At 40.0% G+C, this 22,134-nt stretch overlaps 1 protein-coding gene across 4 annotated transcripts in view; it reads right to left on the bottom strand.

Moving 5' to 3' along the window:
* trappc9 (trafficking protein particle complex subunit 9) overlaps positions 1-22,134 on the bottom strand; it is a 232,402-nt gene that overhangs the window by 110,226 nt on the left and 100,042 nt on the right. For all 4 annotated transcript variants that reach the window (XM_080296224.1, XM_026155948.2, XM_026155951.2 and 1 more), the window contains one exon: positions 481-623. In XM_080296224.1, the coding sequence (XP_080152350.1) occupies positions 481-623 (143 nt within the window). The remainder of the gene's footprint in view (positions 1-480; positions 624-22,134) is intronic.

Below are 22,134 nucleotides of genomic sequence, written 5' to 3'. Positions count from 1 at the left end.
TCCTGTTGTTCACCAAACTAGCCCACCAGTCTCTGCAGACCCCACATTCACTCTTTAGATAAACTTCTTTATGTAAAAATTTTGATTTTGTGGGTGGCTGTAGCTCAGGTGGCAGAGCAGGTCAGCCACTAATCAGAAGGTCGGTGGTTCGATCCCAGGCTGCATCCTGGCTGCATGCCAAATATCCTTGGGCAAGATACTAACCCCGTGTTTGCCTACTGGTGGTGGTCAGAGGGCCCGGTGGCGCCTGTGTCCGGCAGCCTCGCCTCTGTCAGTGCGCCCCAGGGCAGCTGTGGCTACAATGTAGCTTGCTATCGCCAGTGTGTGAATGTGTGTGTGAATGGGTGAATGACTGAATGTAGTGTAAAGCGCTTTGGGGTCCTATGGACTAGAAAAGCGCTATACAAATGCAGGCCATTTACCATTTACCATAAAATAAACATAAAAAACAGAAAGGCTATACAATTTTTTAATAGTTACCTGGTAGCAGGGAGGGTGCTGACTCGGGTGAAAAACACTGAAGGTTCCACATCAACATGGACACCCAAAGACAGCTCCCTGTAGTAGCCTTCAACTTTGCCTGCTCCCCCCGAGTACTTGAAGTTCAGCACCGCCTCCAAAGTCTGCAAAAGAACAGACGAGGGGAAAAAATGTAGATCAAAACAAACTAAAACAAGCAGGCACAGGTGTTGCAAAGTTACTCCAAAACAGATGATTCATGAACAACATGTCACATCCTAAAACTGAGAGGAGAAGGTGTTGAGTGTGGGTGAAAAAGCGTGGATTTTCTGGCTGTGTGCCACTATAATGGGGGGAGGGTGGTGGAGATTGGACACACAGAATTACTCAAAGGTACTCTGTGCTGGGGAGAGAGGAAGGGCCACAGGATAAGCAGCCAAGTGGGCGAAGCGTGGGGAAATTAAAAGTGGCAGTTTATGGTGAGCGAGCACTAGCTGACTCAGGCAATGGGGCTGAAACAGGGTAAAAGGATCATCCAAGGTCCTGCTTTTTTTTCTTATGCAGCATATATCATCTCTCTGAAAATTGCTGATGGAGGAACTGGCTGCGCCTTTCTAGAGAAAAAAAAAATCACTGATTCCTTGATTATTTTCGCTCTTTGTCCACTTTTGTGGAGGCTGAGAGCCAAAATGGAATGATTTGGAGCCTGCTGGCTAGACGGCTGACCTATTACAACCTTAATGAACAAAGCAGAGCCCACTGAGCAATGAGAGATAACAACATTAGAGAGAATTATTATTATTGTACATTCGACAGCTTAATTCCAAACTTACACTTATCTGGTACGGTTCTGGCTTTATTTCACGTTCTGGTATATTTTCATGTTCTACAAACCTACACTCTTCCTTATACATTATAATGCCCTCCATGGCGCCATGGATTCCCATGAAAGCTATTCATCTTCCCCTTAGGATGAAACCATTAGCATGCTTAAAAGAGTATCCTTTCTCTTTTGGGTGCAGATGTGCAGCTCAGTCTTGTCCTGTTATGTTGCCTGTGACAGAAGCTCTCAGCCACCGATGATGCCGTCTTGAGATGCCTTTCCTTGCGACTGAACCCAAAATGACAACTTGACCCTTGTAACCTTAATGACTCACATGATGGCAGGGTGGGGAGCAGTGTTTCACAAAGGACTTACACCTTGGCTTATGTGACCCTTAAAGACTGACATTATTATTATTATTATTATTATTATTATTATTATTATTATTATTATTATAGGGTAGATCAGTTGCTCTCAGGACCACCACCAAGGGGAGAACCACACTGTGGATTAAACATTAAACATATGGGACTCCATCAGTTTTTAGGAAGGAATAAGGAAGAGTGTACTAAGGTGTGCCTTAGTATTAAGCTTTGTAACCTTACATGTTCAACAGAACATTAACAATGTTAAACACCCCCAAATTATCCAGATTCACAGAAGTTAGTAAACCTAAATATCATGAAGCTGATACGAGTTGATTTTCATCCAGCTTAACCAGACATTTCAAAATGAGTAGATATTTCTAAGCGAATTCATCTATTTTGTCTTATTTAATTGTAACATAATCTTTCCCACACTGCAACAGTGTAATCTACATTACATTACTACAACCAGATGATTTCATTGACCAACATGAAGGTCAATGAAACAAGACCTAAGCAACTCAACAAACAAACATACGTTTCAGCTTTGCTAATGCTAATGCTTTCCAGACATGCTCACTTAGGACTCGACACTAACTAAAACTGACAAACAGGTGCTGGTTGGTCTTTTATTCACCTTCCTCTTGCATTTAAAAAAAATCATATTTAGTACAGTCTGACTGCATGTGTAACGCCACAATCAGCCAGAGAGAGCTCTAATGACGCTGTCTTATGCTTTACATACACACATGCTGAAGCAGACGTAAAAATTGACATGATTACAGTAATAAGTGGTGTTTGCTTAATCTGCCAAGTCGTTCAGGTTAATTAAAAATGAGTTAAATTACCTGAAAAAGTAAGAAAATGTTAAATGGAGTGGTGGATAATATAAGGGGGCAAATTGCAATGATGTGTTGTTCATTAGTGAACTCATTCAAATGAAATCACAGCTACTGCATTAAGATATGTGCATCAACTTTGAGATGTTTGATCTTAAAGCAAATGCACAACTTTGTTATTTTTAAGCAGCAGTCACCTGACTCCTATTTTCAAAACTGTCTGTCACAATATCCTCTTCACAGTAATGAACATTACATCTTTATACATAAAAAATAACTAGTTTGTGGGGGGACTGACAGAATAAGACATGGACAGTAACAGTATAGTGTGAAGTCTTTGGACTTATAAAAACACATGGTACAGTGGTAAATGGTAAATGGCCTGTATTTGTATAGCGCTTTACTAAACCAGTCATCCACCCATTCACACACACATTCACACAAGCTACATTGTAGCCACAGCTGCCCTGGGGCGCACTGACAGAGGCTGGATCCTGGAATGTTGGTCATACATCACATCACCCAATGAGTCTCAAAAACAGTGATGGTTTGACAAAATGTAACAAAGGTCACTAACTTTTAAATTACAAATAAATAACTATACTAGACAAGGTACGGAAACAGTATGTAAGTAATACAGCTGAAGCCTATGATTTATTACTGGGCTGTACATAAATGCATTGATGTATATTTAAAATAATGCATGCAAGCCAAAACTGTCTTAAATGACACATGACCTGAAACTGTGTTTCTTGCACTAATTTGGCTTCGAGTGGAAGAACAAGAAGAGAAAAAAAAGACAAAAAAAACTTTACACTTCACTGAAAGTCATCCATCTGTTAGTGGCAGATCAGTGTACTCAAATACCAAACAGCTAGAATAATGTGCTGTTAAACCCCTGGTCTTAGTATCATATCAACAGCATCAGAATGCTTAATTTTAAGTCCAACCTTGTGATCCAATGCAAAATAAAACAAAGGCTGCAAATGAAAACTCTGATATCCTCCGAATACTTTTGTCCTCTACTACTACTGTGAAAGTGAAGCGGTGGAGCCAGTCTGCTTTGGATCTGGACGAAGAACAGCTGTCTTACAGTTCCAAGAAGAGACAGACTCATGCTGTGCTGGCAGCAGAATGAAAGGAACAGCATGTTGATATAAATCTCATTTAAATTGATTGACTAAATTCCCTCTGCTTCCTTGAGTAGAGAAACCGGTTGTAGACAGTTTCCAGGATAAGTCCACATTTTCTCTCACTTGTTTTCCTCCAACAAAGAACAACTTTATCCTCCTAACACCGTTATCTAAAGCTTTGCTCTGCAGCAGAACTCGTCTGTTGTCAAAATTATTTTAAACACATCAAACAGCCATAACATTGCACTGGGACACAAAATGCTTCATTCAAACAAACAACCGATGCTTCATATCTCGACAGTGTATTGCAACATATTTGTTTATAGTGAGTATTTCTAACAGTGAGACATAAAAAGATATGCAAGTCATTTTTCCTCCAAGCCGACCCGTTGCTATGTTACGTAAGTGTCATCTTGTGGCTGCCTATGTGGTACTAATAACTTCAACATGATCCTCTCGAGGATCAGCGATTGTCTCAGCGACACTATCAAACAGCGATTGTATACTCTGATTCTCTCTTCAGTCCAGGGCCAGCCCCTGAGCTCCTCGTTCATTCAATTCTCGCTCTGCTCTTGGCCCTCTTAGGACTAAACGCCAATCACACCATGCTAAAAATACGTCCTTCTGTAATGAGCTGGCTGTGCTAGGAGCATGCCAGTAACAACACACTGCTTTAATAGCACAACACAATGCCTGGCTGCAAAGATGCATAGAAACATCATGATCAGTGAGAATGCCCAGATTTGAGCAATGACTTTACCAAAGTGTTCACCATCACTGACAACTAGAGGTTGTATTTGGTGTGTGTGTGTGTGTGTTGGGGGGGGGGGGGGGGGGGGGGGGGGGGGTGTTAAAGTCTCGTAGTTTGTGACCAGCAAAAAAATTTAAAAAAGGCAAAGCAAGAGGAAATAAATTAAAAGAGCTTCAGTTAATTTATTCTAGTGAATGGTTATCAGCCTTTTGTGAAATAGGATAAAGCAGGAATACTGACAGAACTGAAATAACAGTGACAAATATTAAAAGTGACACTAAACCTGTAAATCTGCAATGATCACCACACTAGCGTATGTGTAACTGCTAAGATTAGCCACAATAAGCAACCAAATAAATTCAGTTTAGTTCTAGTCAGTTTTACTGCACTTGAGTTCAACTTTTCAGCTGTGCAAAAACAGCAACGCGTCTCAAAACAAATTGGTGTCTCTCAAAAAAGTCCATAAACACCTGGAAACTGAGGACACCAGCTTGCTGGAGTGGAGAGTAAAGTCGTCCCATTCTGACTGTTCCAACAGTTCTGGCTGATCTTTCACATACTTTTTGTTTCTTGACGCTTTAAACGTGTTCAACTGGTGAAAGGTCTGGACTGTAGGCAGGCCAGCTTACTACCTACTCTTCTACTAAAAAGTCATGCTGTTGTGCTAGATGCAGTATACAGTTCAGTATTGTCTTGCTGAAATATAAGAGGGCTGGAATGCTCGAAGAACTGTGTACCAATGGTGTCTTTCCAGATGTGTAAACTATATATCCATAGTCAATATATATACATATCCCCATACATGCAGACTTTTGTTTGTTTTATTCGATGTGCTTCCCATGACAGAATTGTGGCCATTTTTAATGCAGCACTGCCCAATGGCCTGAAGATCACATATATCCAACATTGGTTTCCAGCCTTATTCATTGCCCACAGAGATTTCCCTAGATTTTGCTAAGATTTACAGACATTACATTTATGTAGAGGAACATTACACTGAAATTGGTCACAATTTGCAAACAGGTTTTTTACAGATTAATTAATTTTCATCCAGCTGTAATTCTGAGAAACTCTCAGGTGTAAAAAGAGGATCTTAGACATGTTACTGACCGGCTCCCAGTTGACCTAATGAGCTACAAAATGTTTCTCCAGCTGTTTTTTTTTTAGTACCACTTACTTTTCCAACCTTTTGTTACTCACACCTAATTCAAAATGAGCTCATATTTTATTAAAGCAGTAATATTTTCTATTTTAAACATTTGATACGTTTTCTGTTGTGAATAAAATGTGGGTTGATGATTGCATTTTATTTCTATTTACATCTTACATAGTGCCCAAAGTCTTTCAGAATTGGGTTAGTGTGAATAGTTTAAAACAAACAATACATTTGGTTAACGTATCTCATAAAAATGAATCAGTTCTCTTACATATTTTAAAATAATTGAATTAACTCTACAAATAGAGAACTTGCAAACTATATTTAGATTGAGTAAAGGCTTTAATATTTGATATTTGATTGCTTTTATCCAGACCTTAGTTATCGTGTCTGAAAGATGCGTCTCAGAGTCTCAGTCTCTGCAAAATAAAACACTATCAAAGGACGTAATTCTCAAAGACAAGCACACAATGAGATATGTGAAAAATAAAAAGGCATCTCGGATTACCATCGGAATAATAGTACAGTAATGTGTAAAAACGGCTCCACACTAAACCCAAAGATCTTAACTCTAAGAAGAGCTGAAGAATATAAAAGACCTTGAAGATCGTTTTTGCTGATTATTCGCTTCAAACCTTGGTGAGAGTGCAAGGAACCAAATGACATAGAAATGATTCAGGATAACAGCTGGCAGTTAATATTATTGCTATCTAGCTTGTGCTAAGCCATTTATAATTGCTCACTCTGCACCTGTGACTTGGTGGTAAAAAATCCACACAGGTCAGTGGACACAGGACAATGCTTACCTCTGCACAACCTACTAACTACTGTTCAACAGCTTAATATAAAAAGGGACCAAAAATGGTGAATCTTACCAAAATAAACTTACATATCCAGACAGAGAAGAAAACAGGGTGTTTTCTTTGCACCAACATCTTTGCAAACCTTATGCCAGCAATGACACGAAAAGACAGTTTACATTTTTAGAAACCAATTTAATAATAATAATAATAATAATAATAATGGATACTTTATTGATCCCCATGGGGAAATTACTTGTTTTTCTCTGCATTTGACCCATTCACTCAGTGAAGCAGTGGGCAGCCCACTAAGCAGGCGCCCGGAGAGCAGTGTGTAGGGACGGTACCTTGCTCAGGGGTACCTCAGGGTAGCCGTTAAGTGGATTCGAACCGCCGACCTTCCGATCATGGGGCGACCACTTTACCTACTGAGCTATCCCTGCCCCAATTTGCAACCATTCCTACACATTTTTATGCCTGTATTGATGTTTTTCTACATGCTTGATAATAACATCACAATTAAGCTGGTTTAAATTAATATAAATGTACTACAGAAAACCACCATTGCCTTGTGTCTTCATTGGCCTTTTTTAAAATCTTTTTAAAAACACTTACTCACTGCAGACAGGACACGGATGGCAGATTGGCTTTTACCTTGAATGCCATCACGCCACATTGCTGTGTTGTGTCACAACAAAACCCCATAAGACCATCCTCTGTGTTCATCAACACAAAATACAGCATCTGTTCGACAATGGATGTGCACACGCACTCCTACACATAATGGATTAACAAAAAAGGAGAAGACAAGACAAATAACTGAAGGCTTTTTGAATGCACTGGAATGGAGATAAAGACCCTGACGCATCGTGCTGAGAAGATTATGGCATGGCCACACGTCTCCTGACAGGAATACTAAGAAGCAGCATCACAGTGACAGGTAGGCAGAAATGGGGACTCTCAAAAATGCACAAACTTACGAGGTTTATTGACTGCTGTTTGTTGGCACAAAGGCAATGCTTTGGTGTTTCTTAGAGGACTTAGAGGAAAATTCACTTATAGGCTGTCTTACTCAGGTAATCAATATCAATTTAAGCAGTGTGGATTCAATACCAACGCAGTTCCTTGACAGCATAGTCAAGCACACAATGCAATTACCACTGAAGGCACACGTATAGTCAATGAAATAAAAATAACATCAATTTTTGAAGTCTCTAATGCTTTGAAGAACAATCAACAGTCAAAAATGCAAAGAATTCTGTGACTAATGTGTTGTTTGTTTCACTTTTTCTTCTGTTTGAGCAGAAAATGCATTGCTTGACACAACTTTTGCGATGACTCAGCAGTCCATCTGCATCTGAAGGACAAAGGTCACTCTTTCGAGGATGCCAATGTTCACATTTTGGACAGAGAGGACAGATGGTTTGAAAGAGGAGTTAAAGAGGACATCTATGTCCACTGTGAACGACCATCTTCGAACAGAGGCGGTGGTTTACGTCACAAACTGTCTGCCATCTATAATCCAGTTTACAGATCCCTTCCCAGACGCCTTAACGCCCACTCACATCCTCGGCCATTTGACATCAGTAAATCACATGACAGGGTGGGGGCTAGGTTTCACAATGGGTTCACCCGAAACCCTGGCTGATTGTGACTAGAGATGGACCGATCCGATATTACGTATCGGTATCGGTCCGATACTGACCTAAATTACTGGATCGGATATCGGAGAAAAATAAAAAATGTAATCCGATCCATTAAATATCACGAAAGCACCTCACAAAACTTGCAACACGCCGTAACTCGCCTCAGAACGTTAGCACGTCGGAGCAGTATGCATCACGTGATACAGCGGCTGTGGCATGCGGGACCTGTCGGTGGTCTGGATAGCATTTGGAGCTTCGCTAGCAACCCGGCATTTCATCTCCGACAAAGTTATCCCCGAGAGAAGTAAAGCAAGTGTGTAAGTCCATCTCTGAATGTTTGTAAAGCATTCCTGCGTTAAGCTTACCAAACGATATATGGAGCGACTGCCTCTTCTGGCTGCTTCTTCAATCATGAAACTGCTTAATGATCAGCTGATCGGCTTTTCTGTCGCGAGTCCGTCTCTCTGGTTTGTTTTTGGCCCACTTTGCACCAGAAAGAGGAAACCAGCGGCTGAACAACAGCAGCACGTTTAAGCTTGATCAGCTGTTGTTAGAATTTATTTATTATTACTTTCTACTCGAGGATCTTTTTCTACGTAGCTGACAGCTGGTAACTGTGCAGGGGCGGATCTAGCAAAGTTTACCCACAATTTGACCTTAGAACTGAAGAAGCTTCTCGGATGAGAGGTGAAACGTCTTCAAGCAACTTAAAGTAGTCCAGACGCTTTTCTTTCCAAGCTCCTTTGACAACAAGTACAACGTTCTGGAACGGCCATCTCAGTCCCCAGACCTGAATATTATTGAAAATCTGTGGTGTGAGTTAAAGAGAGTTGTCCGTGCTCGGAAGCCATCAAACCTGATGTCCAAAATACCTTCAACCACAATCCAGACTCTCATTGGAACCTACAGGAAGCGTTTAGAGGCTGTAATTTCTGCAAAAGGCGGATCTACTAAATATTGATTTCATTTCTTTTTTTGTGGTGCCCAAATTTATGCACCTGCCTGATTTTGTTTAAACAATTATTGCACACTTTCTGTAAATCCAATAAACTTAATTTCACTTCTCAAATATCACTGTGTCTCCCCTATATGATATATTTAACTGACATTTTTTTTTATTGTAACAATCAACGATTTATACAGGAAAATAATGACTATTAACAAGGTTCCCCAAACTTTTGCATCCCACTGTATATTATATGGAGGTCTTTGTTCATTTATCTCAGACATACTGGGTAAAGTTTAATAAAAACAAATGCTTCAAAAAGAATGAATGTTTGTCTTCCACAGTCTATTTCCTTTTAAAAAAAAACAATGTTAGATTAACACTAATTTAATGGCAGTAACTGCAGACACAAGCACACAGAAAGAGACTTTCACCACATTATTTCCACAGACCTAGACCTACAAACCTAGAAATGGCATAAATCAAAGATTATTATTGTTTGAAAACATTTACTTTTTCAACTTGATCTTGTTCTTGTTTTTATTATCTGGAATCCAAGTCATCTTTTATTTTCAGATTTTCCATCATATCTGGGGCAGGTGGTTGAACGCAGGGTTGACAGAGGGTCACGGTGTACTTTAACAATGAGATGAAATTGTAGCCTCCGTGTCTAATTGCCCTTAAAATGAGGCTTGACCCCTGCTTCGGTTGCATCTGCCTAGTGGCAGGGAAGCGAGCTGTTTAAGTTGCCTGCTGGCCTCGACTTCGGCGGGACACTGAGAAATCGCCTGAGGGCATTCAGATGCAGTATGTTCATTTGGAAAGATGCTAGGACTGCGTCTCATGTGTGTTCCTGGGTGTCAATCACTGAGCCAATCAGCTGGGCACCCGAGGGTGAACAACTTACAGAGAAATAGTGAAGAGTTAAACAGCTGAAGTGAAATCCAGATCAAATATCGGACAGGACTAAGTTGCCAAATGCCCTGCAGACACTTGGAAACTGATGCTGAGTGCTCTTCTTCATCACTGAAGACAGCGTATGATGGCGTCAAACTTGACGCAACATGCTGGCAACAATAGGAGAATGTGAGATTACTGTGCTGTCTGAATTTTATGCTTGCAAAGGCACTGTCAAACAATTTATGGCCTTGACACAGTTGACATTAAGATGTTTCTGCTGAGCTTGTTGGCAACAGATTCAGGAGAGGGCAGGAGGACTGATAAGAGTGAATATGTTTTTATTGGCCCAGTGGTGTAATGACTTTGTAATAATCGCTAGACGATGAGGAGAGAAGGCGCTGTGAACCAGTCTGTTGATTTGACAGCCGATGGGGGACAGGGCATCTAAAACTACTCTGTAACAAACACGCTGCATGGAGACATAAATAGCTAGCATTGCTGACAGGGAAAATATGGAAGGTTTTATTTATTCACCTGTACTTTTTGGTAAGAAAGATGACCCGGGGGCACACAAGTTGCCATAGCATGGTATAATCACCTCACCGGCTCCGAAACCTGCCGAAAAACCTCGCCAGCCTATGCGGAAGAGTCCAGAGCAGATCCATTTAATGATGGTCCTGACATTTCTGCCCGCGGTGTTTATAATGTCACGCTCTGCACCCCCTCACAGTTAGGGTTTGCTTCTGATGTGGCAATTAGGATGGGAGACATTTCAAACAGTGGGTGAGCAGCCTTCCCAACTATGAGGAATCTGCGATGAGGGGGGTTACGAGATGTCAAGCTCAAGTTATTATAGGAAGTGGAGGAGAGCGGAAACAGTGCCACAAAATGTGAAGAGCACTGTATGACATAAATTCCCTCCGGCAGCTGCATCATTCCGGTAATATGATTGTCACTGTGACATGCAGTGAGAGGGGGGAAAAGCAGCAACATAAGCCCGTAGTGATGTTAATAATCATCTTTACAATGACATAACTGCCATCAAGTGGATATTAAGTTGTAATCAAATTATTATACATTATTAAACGTACCACAATAATTCTATATCAGGAGCTCATTTAGCTCCTATTGCTTTTAATATCCTGCTTTCATGTCTTTTATATTTATAGTTTCTATAGTTTAGTTTATATTTTCGCTAATCAGATTTACACTGCTGGTGTGATGCTGATCGTGCCTGTGTTCTTCCAGGGGTCTGAATAAAGGGGGGTCTGAGGTGTCACTGCCCATGCAACTTTGTTGCAACCATCTGTTGAAATTATTGGGGCCGGCTTCCCCATTACTCATTCATCATCGTAAACATAACTCTGCATATTAAATATTGATATAATATGCAATAAATATAAATAAGGGCTAATAATAGATACAATACAAGTTCTGAAAAAAAAAGGATACCTTACATCCCTTACAGTCACCTACAATTTCACATTTCATTTACAAATGTGAATTTATTCTCCATTTTCACAACTCAGCAGCCTAAAACCGAACAGCAGTTTGTTAGCTCTATTACCTCGCCACTGAATTTTATTCTTCATTGTGGCCCACACATTGTTACAGGTGGCAGGAGGTCTATCCACAATTAATATCTTTATTTCTGTCTGGTATTTATCTGACATAATTCCCATACACCCTTTCCGAATGTTTTTTTACTCCCACCATGCCATCCTAATTGCATAACACTAGAAATGACTCTCTATCCTCCTGCAGACCAAAAACACATGCTTTGATGAGGTGGATTTCAAGCAAACTTGGGAAAAGTATAACAGTAAAGACTTATGGGGTCTGCAGATGTCCATCTCCAACAGAATATAATCCCCTCTAACAGAGACATTACATTACCCATTTTTCTTTAAAACAGCTTAATTATTTTTTTAGTGATGACTGAATGAGGAAAAACACCATTAAGCATTAGCTACTGGAAAAACAGTCAGGTCCAGTGGAAACCACCTCGTAAGAGGCCGTCTGTAGGCATGTCTCATTGCTCATGACTGAAAATACAATGAGTACCTGCGTTGCAGTTTCACTCTGCACCAGTGTTGGTCAAGTTACTTGAAAAAAGTAATCAGTAACTAATTACTTCCCCAAAAAAGTAATCCTGTTACTTTACTGATTACTTATTTTCAAAAGTAATTAATTACTTAGTTACTTTTTAAAAACACGATTTACAACCTGAATAGGTAATAAAGCGATAGATCTTTCAGCCCAATTCTACTTTTTCTACATAATCCATCATACAAAATGTAATCAAATGGAAAAGTCTCTTTTTAAAACTTGTTTTATTAGTTGTAACCTTTTAACTTTATGCATCAAGCAAAAATTTAACTATATGCAACATTCTCTTACTGGAAGAAATTTGTTTAATATTTAAACCTATTTTCTGCACATTCCAGCACATAAAATATATATATTTCTTGTGTTTGCACTCACTCTTTCAAATAGATGCAAGTAAAACACAGCAGAAAATAAATTAAGTCAAAGACTAGCAGTCCTGTCGCTCTATTTTCACCTGTAAAGCAGGAGTAGGGTAGGCGGAGGTTTACCCTGATGCAGGTGTGCCGCAGCAGTCAGTGGAAGAATCCGCGAGTTTCTCTGAATTTCCCATTACGTTGTAGCGCACTCGGTGCTTGCTTGGAAGTTTAGGGGTTTTTTTCGCTGTAAAAAGAAGTTTTCTTCCCACGCACGATGGACGCTAATGTTTTTGTCACTTTTTATGGAATCAAACTCAAAGTAAGGTCAGTGCTTCCACGCTTTAAACGCTGCACGCTCATACGCTCTCCCGCACTCCATTTTATCCATTGTTGATCTGCACACAGCTGTTGTCATGAACGTTGCACTCGCTTACGTCACTGTCATGAGACATTCTCGCAAAAAAAAAAAAAAAAAAAAGATAAATCACGGTTTTAGTAACGCAGCGTTCCTACGGGAAAGTAACGGTAATCTAATTACCGTTTTTGCAATAGTAATCCCTTACTTTACTCGTTACTTGAAAAAAGTAATCGATTACAGTAACGCGTTACAAGTAACGCATTACTGCCCATCTCTGCTCTGCACTACCCCACTTTTTTTTTTAAGACAAAAAAATGATTCATAGAGGGATAATTGGATTTTTAGGATCAAATCCCACCCTGAACTGCCTTTATTCTGGCAAATGCTACCTCTAACAGTGATGTGCCTGCAAACAGTGTCAAACTGCAAACTCTCTCATGTAGCAAAAGAGTCTTCTGTGGATACTGTTGGGTAATTATTGCAAACTCTTGGGGGTGATCTAATTACTTTACCAGCAACATTCAGATGACACACCAATTTTGTTTTAAACTTTCATTAAATATTTCCCAGCATATAAACACAAAAAAATAATAAATAAATACATAAAATGTCTATCAGAGGTAGAATTATTAATAAAAATAATTCTTTCAAATTGTGCAATCTTGCCATTTAGAACCACATTCTTTTTTTTTTTTTTTTTTTTTTTTTGGCCTGTCCCGTTTGGCTCTTTTGCCATCAGAATTGTTGTCTAAAGGCGAAGAAAGATGCCCAACGGATTTACTTTACCAAACTGACCATCCTAGCCTTGCCGTAATGGTCCATTTGATTCACCTTTTATTGTTTATTTTATTTTCACTTACTGAATACGGGACAGACTTGACTGGGGGAAAGAAGGGGAGAAAGAAAGAGGGAAAGAGTTTTAAATTGTGCAATCTTGCCATTTAGAACCACATTCACCACATTTGTGATGCATGACAGTTTCTAATGTGAGTGATTTGCATGTTAAACCACACACAGACATTGCAGATTTGCTATGAAAACAGCACCAGACATTATGCTACACCGTTTCAGTTTCTGCAGTGCAAAATCTACATGAGTGCTGAGGTAGTGACATCCTCAGGAGGGACATGCAGTCCACACAGTCCCATGAAAATCAGAAGCCAATTAAAGCTTCTCTCTCCTCTTGAGCTCGCTGAAACCCTTCAGGACTGTCCCTGCTCACAAATCCGCTCTCTCTCGCTCTCTCTGCATCCTCACCCAACAACACCCGGTTACCAGGGAAACGCCTGCGTACCGCTTGTGCAAATATTTAAAATCACAGCTCCCTGACTGGCTACAACACCAGGGTCATCATGGTCCTCCAAAAATGGAGCTGTAACAATGGAACAATGCTGCTGTGCCACTTCTGTATACACTCTTAGATGAATAATCTTTAATCAAGTCATTACGTTTAAGATTTTTCACATGCTTCAGTTACTCAAACAGAACTATCTATGTTTCATATATATATATAATAATCATTTACCAAGTTTCATAAAAAGTAGTTACAACTTTATAATGATTCTCGTAATCGCTATTATTATTGTGGCCAACTGTTGCCTGTGAATTCTACACACAGGGTCTTAAATTTAGACAGTAAACTAATCCGTAGCTATTGTCAATATTATTTGGGCACTTACTCATACAATGCAAACCCAGGTGTTTCTGCTTCATGAGTGTAAGTACTTCCTGTGGATGATAAAAGAACCATTTCATCCAGAGTAATTTGATTTGTTGTCGGAGTGTTGACTAATTCGCTTACATACTGTTCAATCTGATTATAGGTTGTGAGTCATGTAAGGAAAGGAAAGAGGATGAACAGCAGCACTGCATTTTCTCAGGGACAGAGTTGCATCTGTATGAGATGCAGGCTGGCTACTGCACACACGCAGTGTTGCCTCTGTTCATGTGTGATCAGAGGTAAACAGACGACCCACGGGTGCCTCAGACACCAAACGCCTGCTCCTTTATGTAACCCTGTGGTCCAGTACAGGTGTCACACCATTTACCAGCTGGAGAGACTACGAGAAGAAGCCTCTCATCACACCTTGGACCCCCACTGCTGTTCTTATAAGTTATCAGCAGCAGTCGACCACAAAAGATGTGAAACCTGCTTTGAAGAGCTGAGAGCAAATTATAAACTGCATGCTGATGCACACACACACTAAATATAAACAAATAACTCGCCAACAAAGACCTGTCAGAAGCACAGTTGCTACACAAACATCCTGTTGAGGGTGACTTTGGTGCATCCAAAGGTGATCTGATTGACACCGGTTCAGTCATTGACCACGAGCAGCATATGGAGCCACGCTTGGCTTGCCTCACTGGATTTCACACATGGATTCAAGTCCAGCAAGCATGATGAAACGCTTGATTCTCTACTAATTTCACCCCCTAGGCTTGCATATACCAACAATTTCACACTCACAAACGAACACATGAACACCAAGCTAATAAACAAAACTTTACTGTGACCTTCTTGGGGCGGTTTTTCACTGAGCTTCATTTACTTGATCACAGCGGGTTGTGCTGTCTTTGATATTTTTGGGCCTGTTACTCCTCCTTGCTGTAGGAGGTCATTTCTAATTCATAACCTGCCAATTAAAACATTAACTTAAAAGTAAATGTTTCCATATTTAATTGGGCTGTCACTTTTTTTCAGAAGTTGGGTTGGATGACATGGGTTAGACAGCAAACACCTTGCTCAGATCTATGCTGCTCATGCACCGCTTTTATCCACCATTCTAACATCCATAAAGTTTACGTCAAGGTACTTTCATACATTTCACTGATGTGTAACACACATCAGTAGTGCTAGGTGCTAGATGAGGTGCTTTTATTTATTTTATTTTTTTTGTCTGTACAATGTAAACAGCTGCTGTGTTTCGTGTGACGATTCAGCCTTGTTTTGCCACTAGAGGACTTGGGCACCGATCATTGAGATGACCATGAACACATCAGTATAGCAAAATATTCTAGAGTCAGATGTGAGACCATCTGACCAACAGCTAAATGCAGCAGAAGATTGATCATGAGCACAGCAGAAAATAGGTAGGTAATGATCTGGGTTGTTTTTTTAAGCCACAGGACCTTAAAGGACCTGAACTACTCCATATATCAAATTATTCTGGAGTCAATGTCAAGCTAAAGCTTGGCTAAAATTGGGAAACGCAACAGGAAGATGATGCCAAGCACAGAAAAAAAAACAAACAAACATTGAAGTGTTGATCAAGAAGAGGATTCAGCCAAAGTCAACACAACTGAAATGCTGTAGTGGAAAGTTAAAAGAACTGTGCATAAACAAATGTTCACAAACCTCAATGAACTGAAGCAACGTTGTAACAAAGATCGTGTGAGAGAGAGGTTTGTGGCTACACGTGATTCTATAAGCTTTTAAATCATGGGTGTATTTTCACAGGAGTCCATAAAGTGCAGTAAAAGAAAACTCTTACAACTGTAGCTTTCACGTCACATTCTGGTCTGTTAAATATTCTATTCATTATATACTTCTGGTATGACTGGAACTAACAAACTGCCAAAGTGGAGTGTTGGAGTGTAACAGGTTCCATTTAAACCTCCCTGGTTTTTATGTGGAACCAATTTGGCCTAAAGGTTAATCTTTACACAAATTTGACTTCAGATTTGAGAAATATTTTTACCATTTAAATCCTATTTGCACATTCTATTTCTTCACCATCGCTTTAAATATGACATATACTTATGTTTAGGTTCTTTTATTAAAAGATAGAAGACAAAAATACCAATAAAGAAATCTATGGGGACAAGCCAGTCGACCAACTGTTGCTTAGCTAATAAAAAGCTGCCTGGGAGCTCAGACAGAGTTGTGCATTTTACATGAGTAGTAATTAGAAAGAAGAATACAAAACTCAGATGTCCCTGGGGAACATGTCTTAATGGACCAGATCATTTGGCCATCAGTTAGAGACAGGAGGTCCCAAATCACAGCGTTAGCACTAACGTAGCCGTGACAGGCCATCGGGGAAAAGATGAATGACACCGACTAGTCTTCCCTGTGCATTTATATACGAGCACAGCCAGGATGAAAGAGCTAATACTGAATAAGACGACTCATGTTTCTGCTATTAGAAATGGGTGCTCCCTTTGCATGTTGCAACTAGGCTCTAAAGATTTCCTCTGAAGCAACAGGCTTGATGACTCTCAGAGGAAATCAAGTTCTCCCTTTCACAGTTTGCTCAAATATAAACGATTCTCACTTGGGTAAAGCTCAGAGGTTTAACTTAATGAGTGATGCATTCACTAACCTTTAAAGAAAAAGCTACGTGTAAGGCAAACAACCAAAAGGGGGTAAAAAACAAGGCTCACACTCAACTGTAGTTCTGTTTTGTTTGTATTTTATATAGAAGGAAATGCAGTAAATTATACATCTGAGCTCATCAAACCGCTACCTGGAGCATGAAAGAGTCTATAGCATGTCTTGCTTACATTTTTGTAGCAAAGAGCAAAACAGAGGCAAAATAAAATATAATAAGAAATCTAGAAATCTCTGGAGGCGTCCACACTACATCTTGGTGACACATCCCCCAGCCAACACCATCTATTTTCCCATTTCTCCCCGCTCATGTTTCCTCACGTCAACTCGCACTGAGGCACGAGCGATGTACCTGCTGCAGCCCGGAGACAACAGGCAGCCATATGCTGATAAAGTAGGGAAAGTAAAGGTGCTATGGGCACAGCTGTGGTTCACAGGCAGGATTTCAAACCACAATCAGTGACGACTGCGTAGTGCCAACAGGTAAATGAAGCACAGGGAAATAAATGGCTTGTAGGAACAAATCCAATGACACTGCGCAGTGAGCGGGTTTTCTGTCTACTTACAGCTCATGATGATTATGCCTTTTGGTTAGTCTCCATTATTTTACATTCCCTCAACTCTCAAGAACACCACAGTTAGAAATCTAACCAACACCTGAGAACTGTTCACTTTGAACATTTTGCATAAACACAGATGATGATCATGGACATCAACAGCATGCTCACAAAAGTCTACAAAATCTTTTCTCTTTGTCGCAGTAAAGTTCAGTTCAGCCTTCAGAGACTGATACTATCCACCATGATACAGAGGCCAAAGCCAAGATGTCTGGGTACACAGGAAGCCTAATCATAGGTTGACTGAATTATTGCTTTTATCCTGTGTCTCTGTGAATAAAACGCTATCGACTTGTTTACAACCAAAGTGAGCTTTGATATCAAAGCTTTCTGTTATTACACCAGTGTGGAGCCCTGGAAGTGAAAAACACAGTACTTCATTTTTCAGCTTTTGTAATAAGCATTAGTTACTGTACTGGGCAAAAAGCCTCGAGCCACACCTTGGAAAAAAACAAAACAAAAAGGTGGGGAAATAGGTGCAGTGATTTATTGAATCGTGCAAACACACACAGACATACAGTATATGAAGCAAAAAAAGCAGCATCTGTACAATTCTAATGAGCTTAAAGTCAATATTTGGAACGACTAACATTACTCTTCTCATGGGAGTGACACTGCAGCGTCAACTCACATTCTCTGCTAAGACGTGCAATTTTCTATAGACGTCAATAACTAGCGTTTTGGATAAAGACCGGTAGTAATGGATAGCCCGGAAAGAAAACGTGTTATTAACTGTGCTGAATTGTATGAATTGTGCTCATCTTGAAAAAGCTCCTTCAGGTAAAGATGAGATAATAATGTTCACTTTGTGCTGCACTTTTAGATTTCTTGGTGAGATGCCATTGCTTGGCCAACACTAAACATCCCATTCATTCATTTTCAATACACTGGTGAGTGCCATTTAGATAAATTTGCATGCTATCTGACGTGGATTCATCTATAACTTCAGGGTCATTGTAGTATGACGTCTATGGCAGCAATAATAACTAACAATAAGTGGTTAGATTGGGAAAAAAACATTATGATAATCTAATAACTAATTTCCACTGTCACAATGCTATAGTCTCTGCATTGCTAGCAGTTGCTCACAGACGGTGTCTAGTCTTGAACAGTTGCCATATCAGTTCATCTGACTTAACTACTATCCAACATTTTAACTAAATAAATGGAAGGCGCCCAACTGTTAATGTCATGTTAACTGAAAAACACAACCTAAATTCTAACAAAGTGAAGGCTTCTACTTTGTCTCGCAGTGGATTTCCAAAATTTTATGGTGTGATATGGAATGATCAAATCAGACACGAGAGAGTTCAGTCTTTTAGATTGTCAGTGCAAATAGCATTTTGTCTAACTACATAGCTTATGCAACTAACAGTGGGTTGAAACAACAAACGCATATTTTTCAGAAGTCTTTGGAAACATTTAACAGTCATTTCAGATTTGATTCCCAGCGTCATGACCAGTTTCAGAGTCTAAAAATCTTGGGGTTGTCACATAACTAAAAACAGCAGGAAAAAAAAGAAGCTATATGCAAGGAGCTTAGTTTAGCATGATGGGACGGAGTTCTAAGGTAAGCACAGGTTGTGGTGACACGCATTAATGCATCAGTTGTCATTCTAGACACCCATTGCTAAAACAAAGCACACAAAAAAAGAGTGAGAAAATGCCACATCTGGCGGAAAATGGCCTGACACAAACCTGCAATCAGCTTTAAATGCTTAATTTCTTCCATAGGCACAGCATCCTATAGCTAAATTCACACAGTCTTCAAAAATCTCAACCCAAAGCGCTATACAACTGAACATAAAGTTGGTTGTGGATAAGCCAAAGGGGAGAGATAAGAAAGAACATTTTTAATCCTGCGCCACAGAGGAGAAAATCATTCAGTTGTTCAGCTGGAGTTTCACACTTGGGCAGACAACTGTGGCAGTTATAAATATCTCTATCACGAGCCGGGATCTGTATATGTGGAGAGAGCTGAACTGCCATCGGCAGGGCTGGGCTTCTAAAAATAGCAGGCAGGTTGGTTGGCAGGCAGCAAGCCGACTCTGACTGTCTCTACTGGATTTGATTAGGCCTGAAGAAGCTCTGCCCGCCCACCCCCAACACTCACCCAACTGTGTGTGTGTGTTGGACAGCATTTCTTTTCCAAAGGCATAGCTCTTTCTCACTGCACACAGCCATAGGCACACTCGTCTACGGTTTCAAAAGTGCTTACATTAGCTTTTCTCAAGCACGATTCAATTTTCCTTGTTGCCAGGATGTTTAAGATGAATGTCTTGGAATATATGTGTGTCTGGGACTTACCGACAATCTGAAAATAAATAAAACCTTGCTCAAGTTATGACATAGTAATGGTGTGTTATGAGGTTCAAAAGGTAACAAAAAAAGAATAAATCCTGGAAAGGTTTTTGAAGTTTGCTGAGTCGATGCTTCCTGAAGAGATTTCGAAAATTTAGCTCCTAAACTCATAAGAACTAACGAGTGTTTCTACATTAACGGATACAGAATCATCTAGATTTATGTTTATAACCACAACCTCACACAGTATTACTAGTTTGAGGATATTTTAACTAAATATTCACATGAGCTGAACCCCATTTGAACCCATGTTTGCACGTGTTTGAAATGTGTGTCATGTGTTGTCTGGTTTTCATTTACATCCTATTCAAAAATCTAAAATTTCCATTGTTGTGAATATAAGCATGAGTGAATGTTTGTAACAATGTTTCAGACCATTTAACTTATTTTCCCTTGTTTGTTTTTTTTAGTCTGAACTGCTAAACTGATTTTTCTAAACTTAAGCTGTCATTTGCACTCTTCTGTCACTGTCTGTGATTATGTAGCCACAATCTTTGACACCGTAGTGTTTTTACACAACTGCTGTTGAGTGTCTTTGTGGACTTTAGTCCTATTTGAGCTGAGAAGACCATGATGAAGTTAAAACTAACCAATAATGAATAGTTTTTTTAATTGAAATGATCAAAAAGCAGAAAGAAAAGACTTCAGATCCAAAGAGACTCAATACACAGAAACAGCAGATAGCTGTGCAGACAGAATGCTGGCTATTGCATTAGCATGCTGAGGAAGTCACAAACAATTCCAGCCTGACAGATGTTATTATTCTTTCACAAAAACATTATCCAAGTGCAAATCTATAGGCTACAGGCTGCTATCATTTTCACTCAGTGGAAGACTAAGGCACAGCTAAAGAAATCTGACAAATAGAGCGGGTTTTAGGCCTAGACCGAGTTTCTTTGGTTCGGATCATTTCTGCTGAAGTCTCTTAATTCACCGAAGCCACCTGAGGGTCCTGAATGTGTGGACAATTCCACTGAAAGCTGGTGAAAACGACTTGCTTGTAGCTGGACAACGAAGTCATTCTTTAGAAGGAACAAAATGTTAGTATTTTAAGGTTTTAATATTTTGTTTGAACTGTTTTAGAGGTGTTGATTCAACTGATAATCAGAATGATGCCTTCACATTATTACTGTGAAGCTACTCAGGAAGACCTCAGGAAGCTACAGATCAGGAATGAGGTTTACTTTATAAACCAACAGTGAAATTGTTGAACAGACACAATTATACATAAAGTATAAGCAGAGAATAGAAAAGGCTCTGAGCATCAAATCCACTTTGGGAGCCCCTATCAGAGACATTACTGCAGAAATGTCTTCCAAATAACCACCTGCAATGAGACTATTTCATTTCATATTTGGCTGGGTTAGGAGGTGCAAGTCGCACAGAAAATTATGCACTCTAAGACCCCTGATTCTGGCACAAGGAAGCCCGGTAAAAGCTTTCTGTCCTAGAATGTTTCCCTCAGAGGAGCACATACATCTACACTCTAACCTCAATCTCTATACTCCAATAATGTGGCATTATGAACAGGAGAGCAAAATTGCACTGGATGCAGTCTCACAGCATGCCGGACATTTGGCGTTTTGAAGATAATCGTCGAACGTGTCTGAGGGGCCAGCCTATTTCTGTAGCACAGCTTCCCCTCGAAATGCCCCTGATGACATCGAGCGAGCGCCAAAGAAAGGTTCACAGGAGGGCTAAGTGAATGAACTGGACTGCACACCAGCCGGTGTTATAGAGAGTCATGCACAGTCACAAAAGTGGGATTACTGTTACTCAAGTCACCCTACACTAGAATCCACACAAAAAACTCTGCAGCTGCTCCCACTCCAAGTAAGTTTCATGTTTTCAACAGAGACAAGCACATCAGATGTTTGTGTCCACGACCAAGGTTCTGGCACCACAATCAAATAGAACTGAGCTTCACGAGGTGATGGACTCCCACTCAGGACAGACTGAAGCATAAAGCTATGGTGACGAGGTGAGTAAAGTAATTGACAGTGTCAAGGAAACCCAGTTAAGGACATGCCCTCGCTCTCGCAGGAGATGAGTGCCTGAAGATTTGAAGATAATCGGGAAAAACGGCACATCCCAGCAGCCACGTCTCCTTCACCTACTGTGGATCCATTCCACCCTGACAGCACACACACATTTTCAAGCCCACAGGCATTTGCAGTTTGGT

Source organism: Astatotilapia calliptera, chromosome 22, assembly GCF_964374335.1.
Source record: "Astatotilapia calliptera chromosome 22, fAstCal68.1, whole genome shotgun sequence".
NCBI classification, from domain to species: domain Eukaryota; kingdom Metazoa; phylum Chordata; class Actinopteri; order Cichliformes; family Cichlidae; genus Astatotilapia; species Astatotilapia calliptera.
This window is presented reverse-complemented; position numbering and strand designations above follow the sequence as displayed.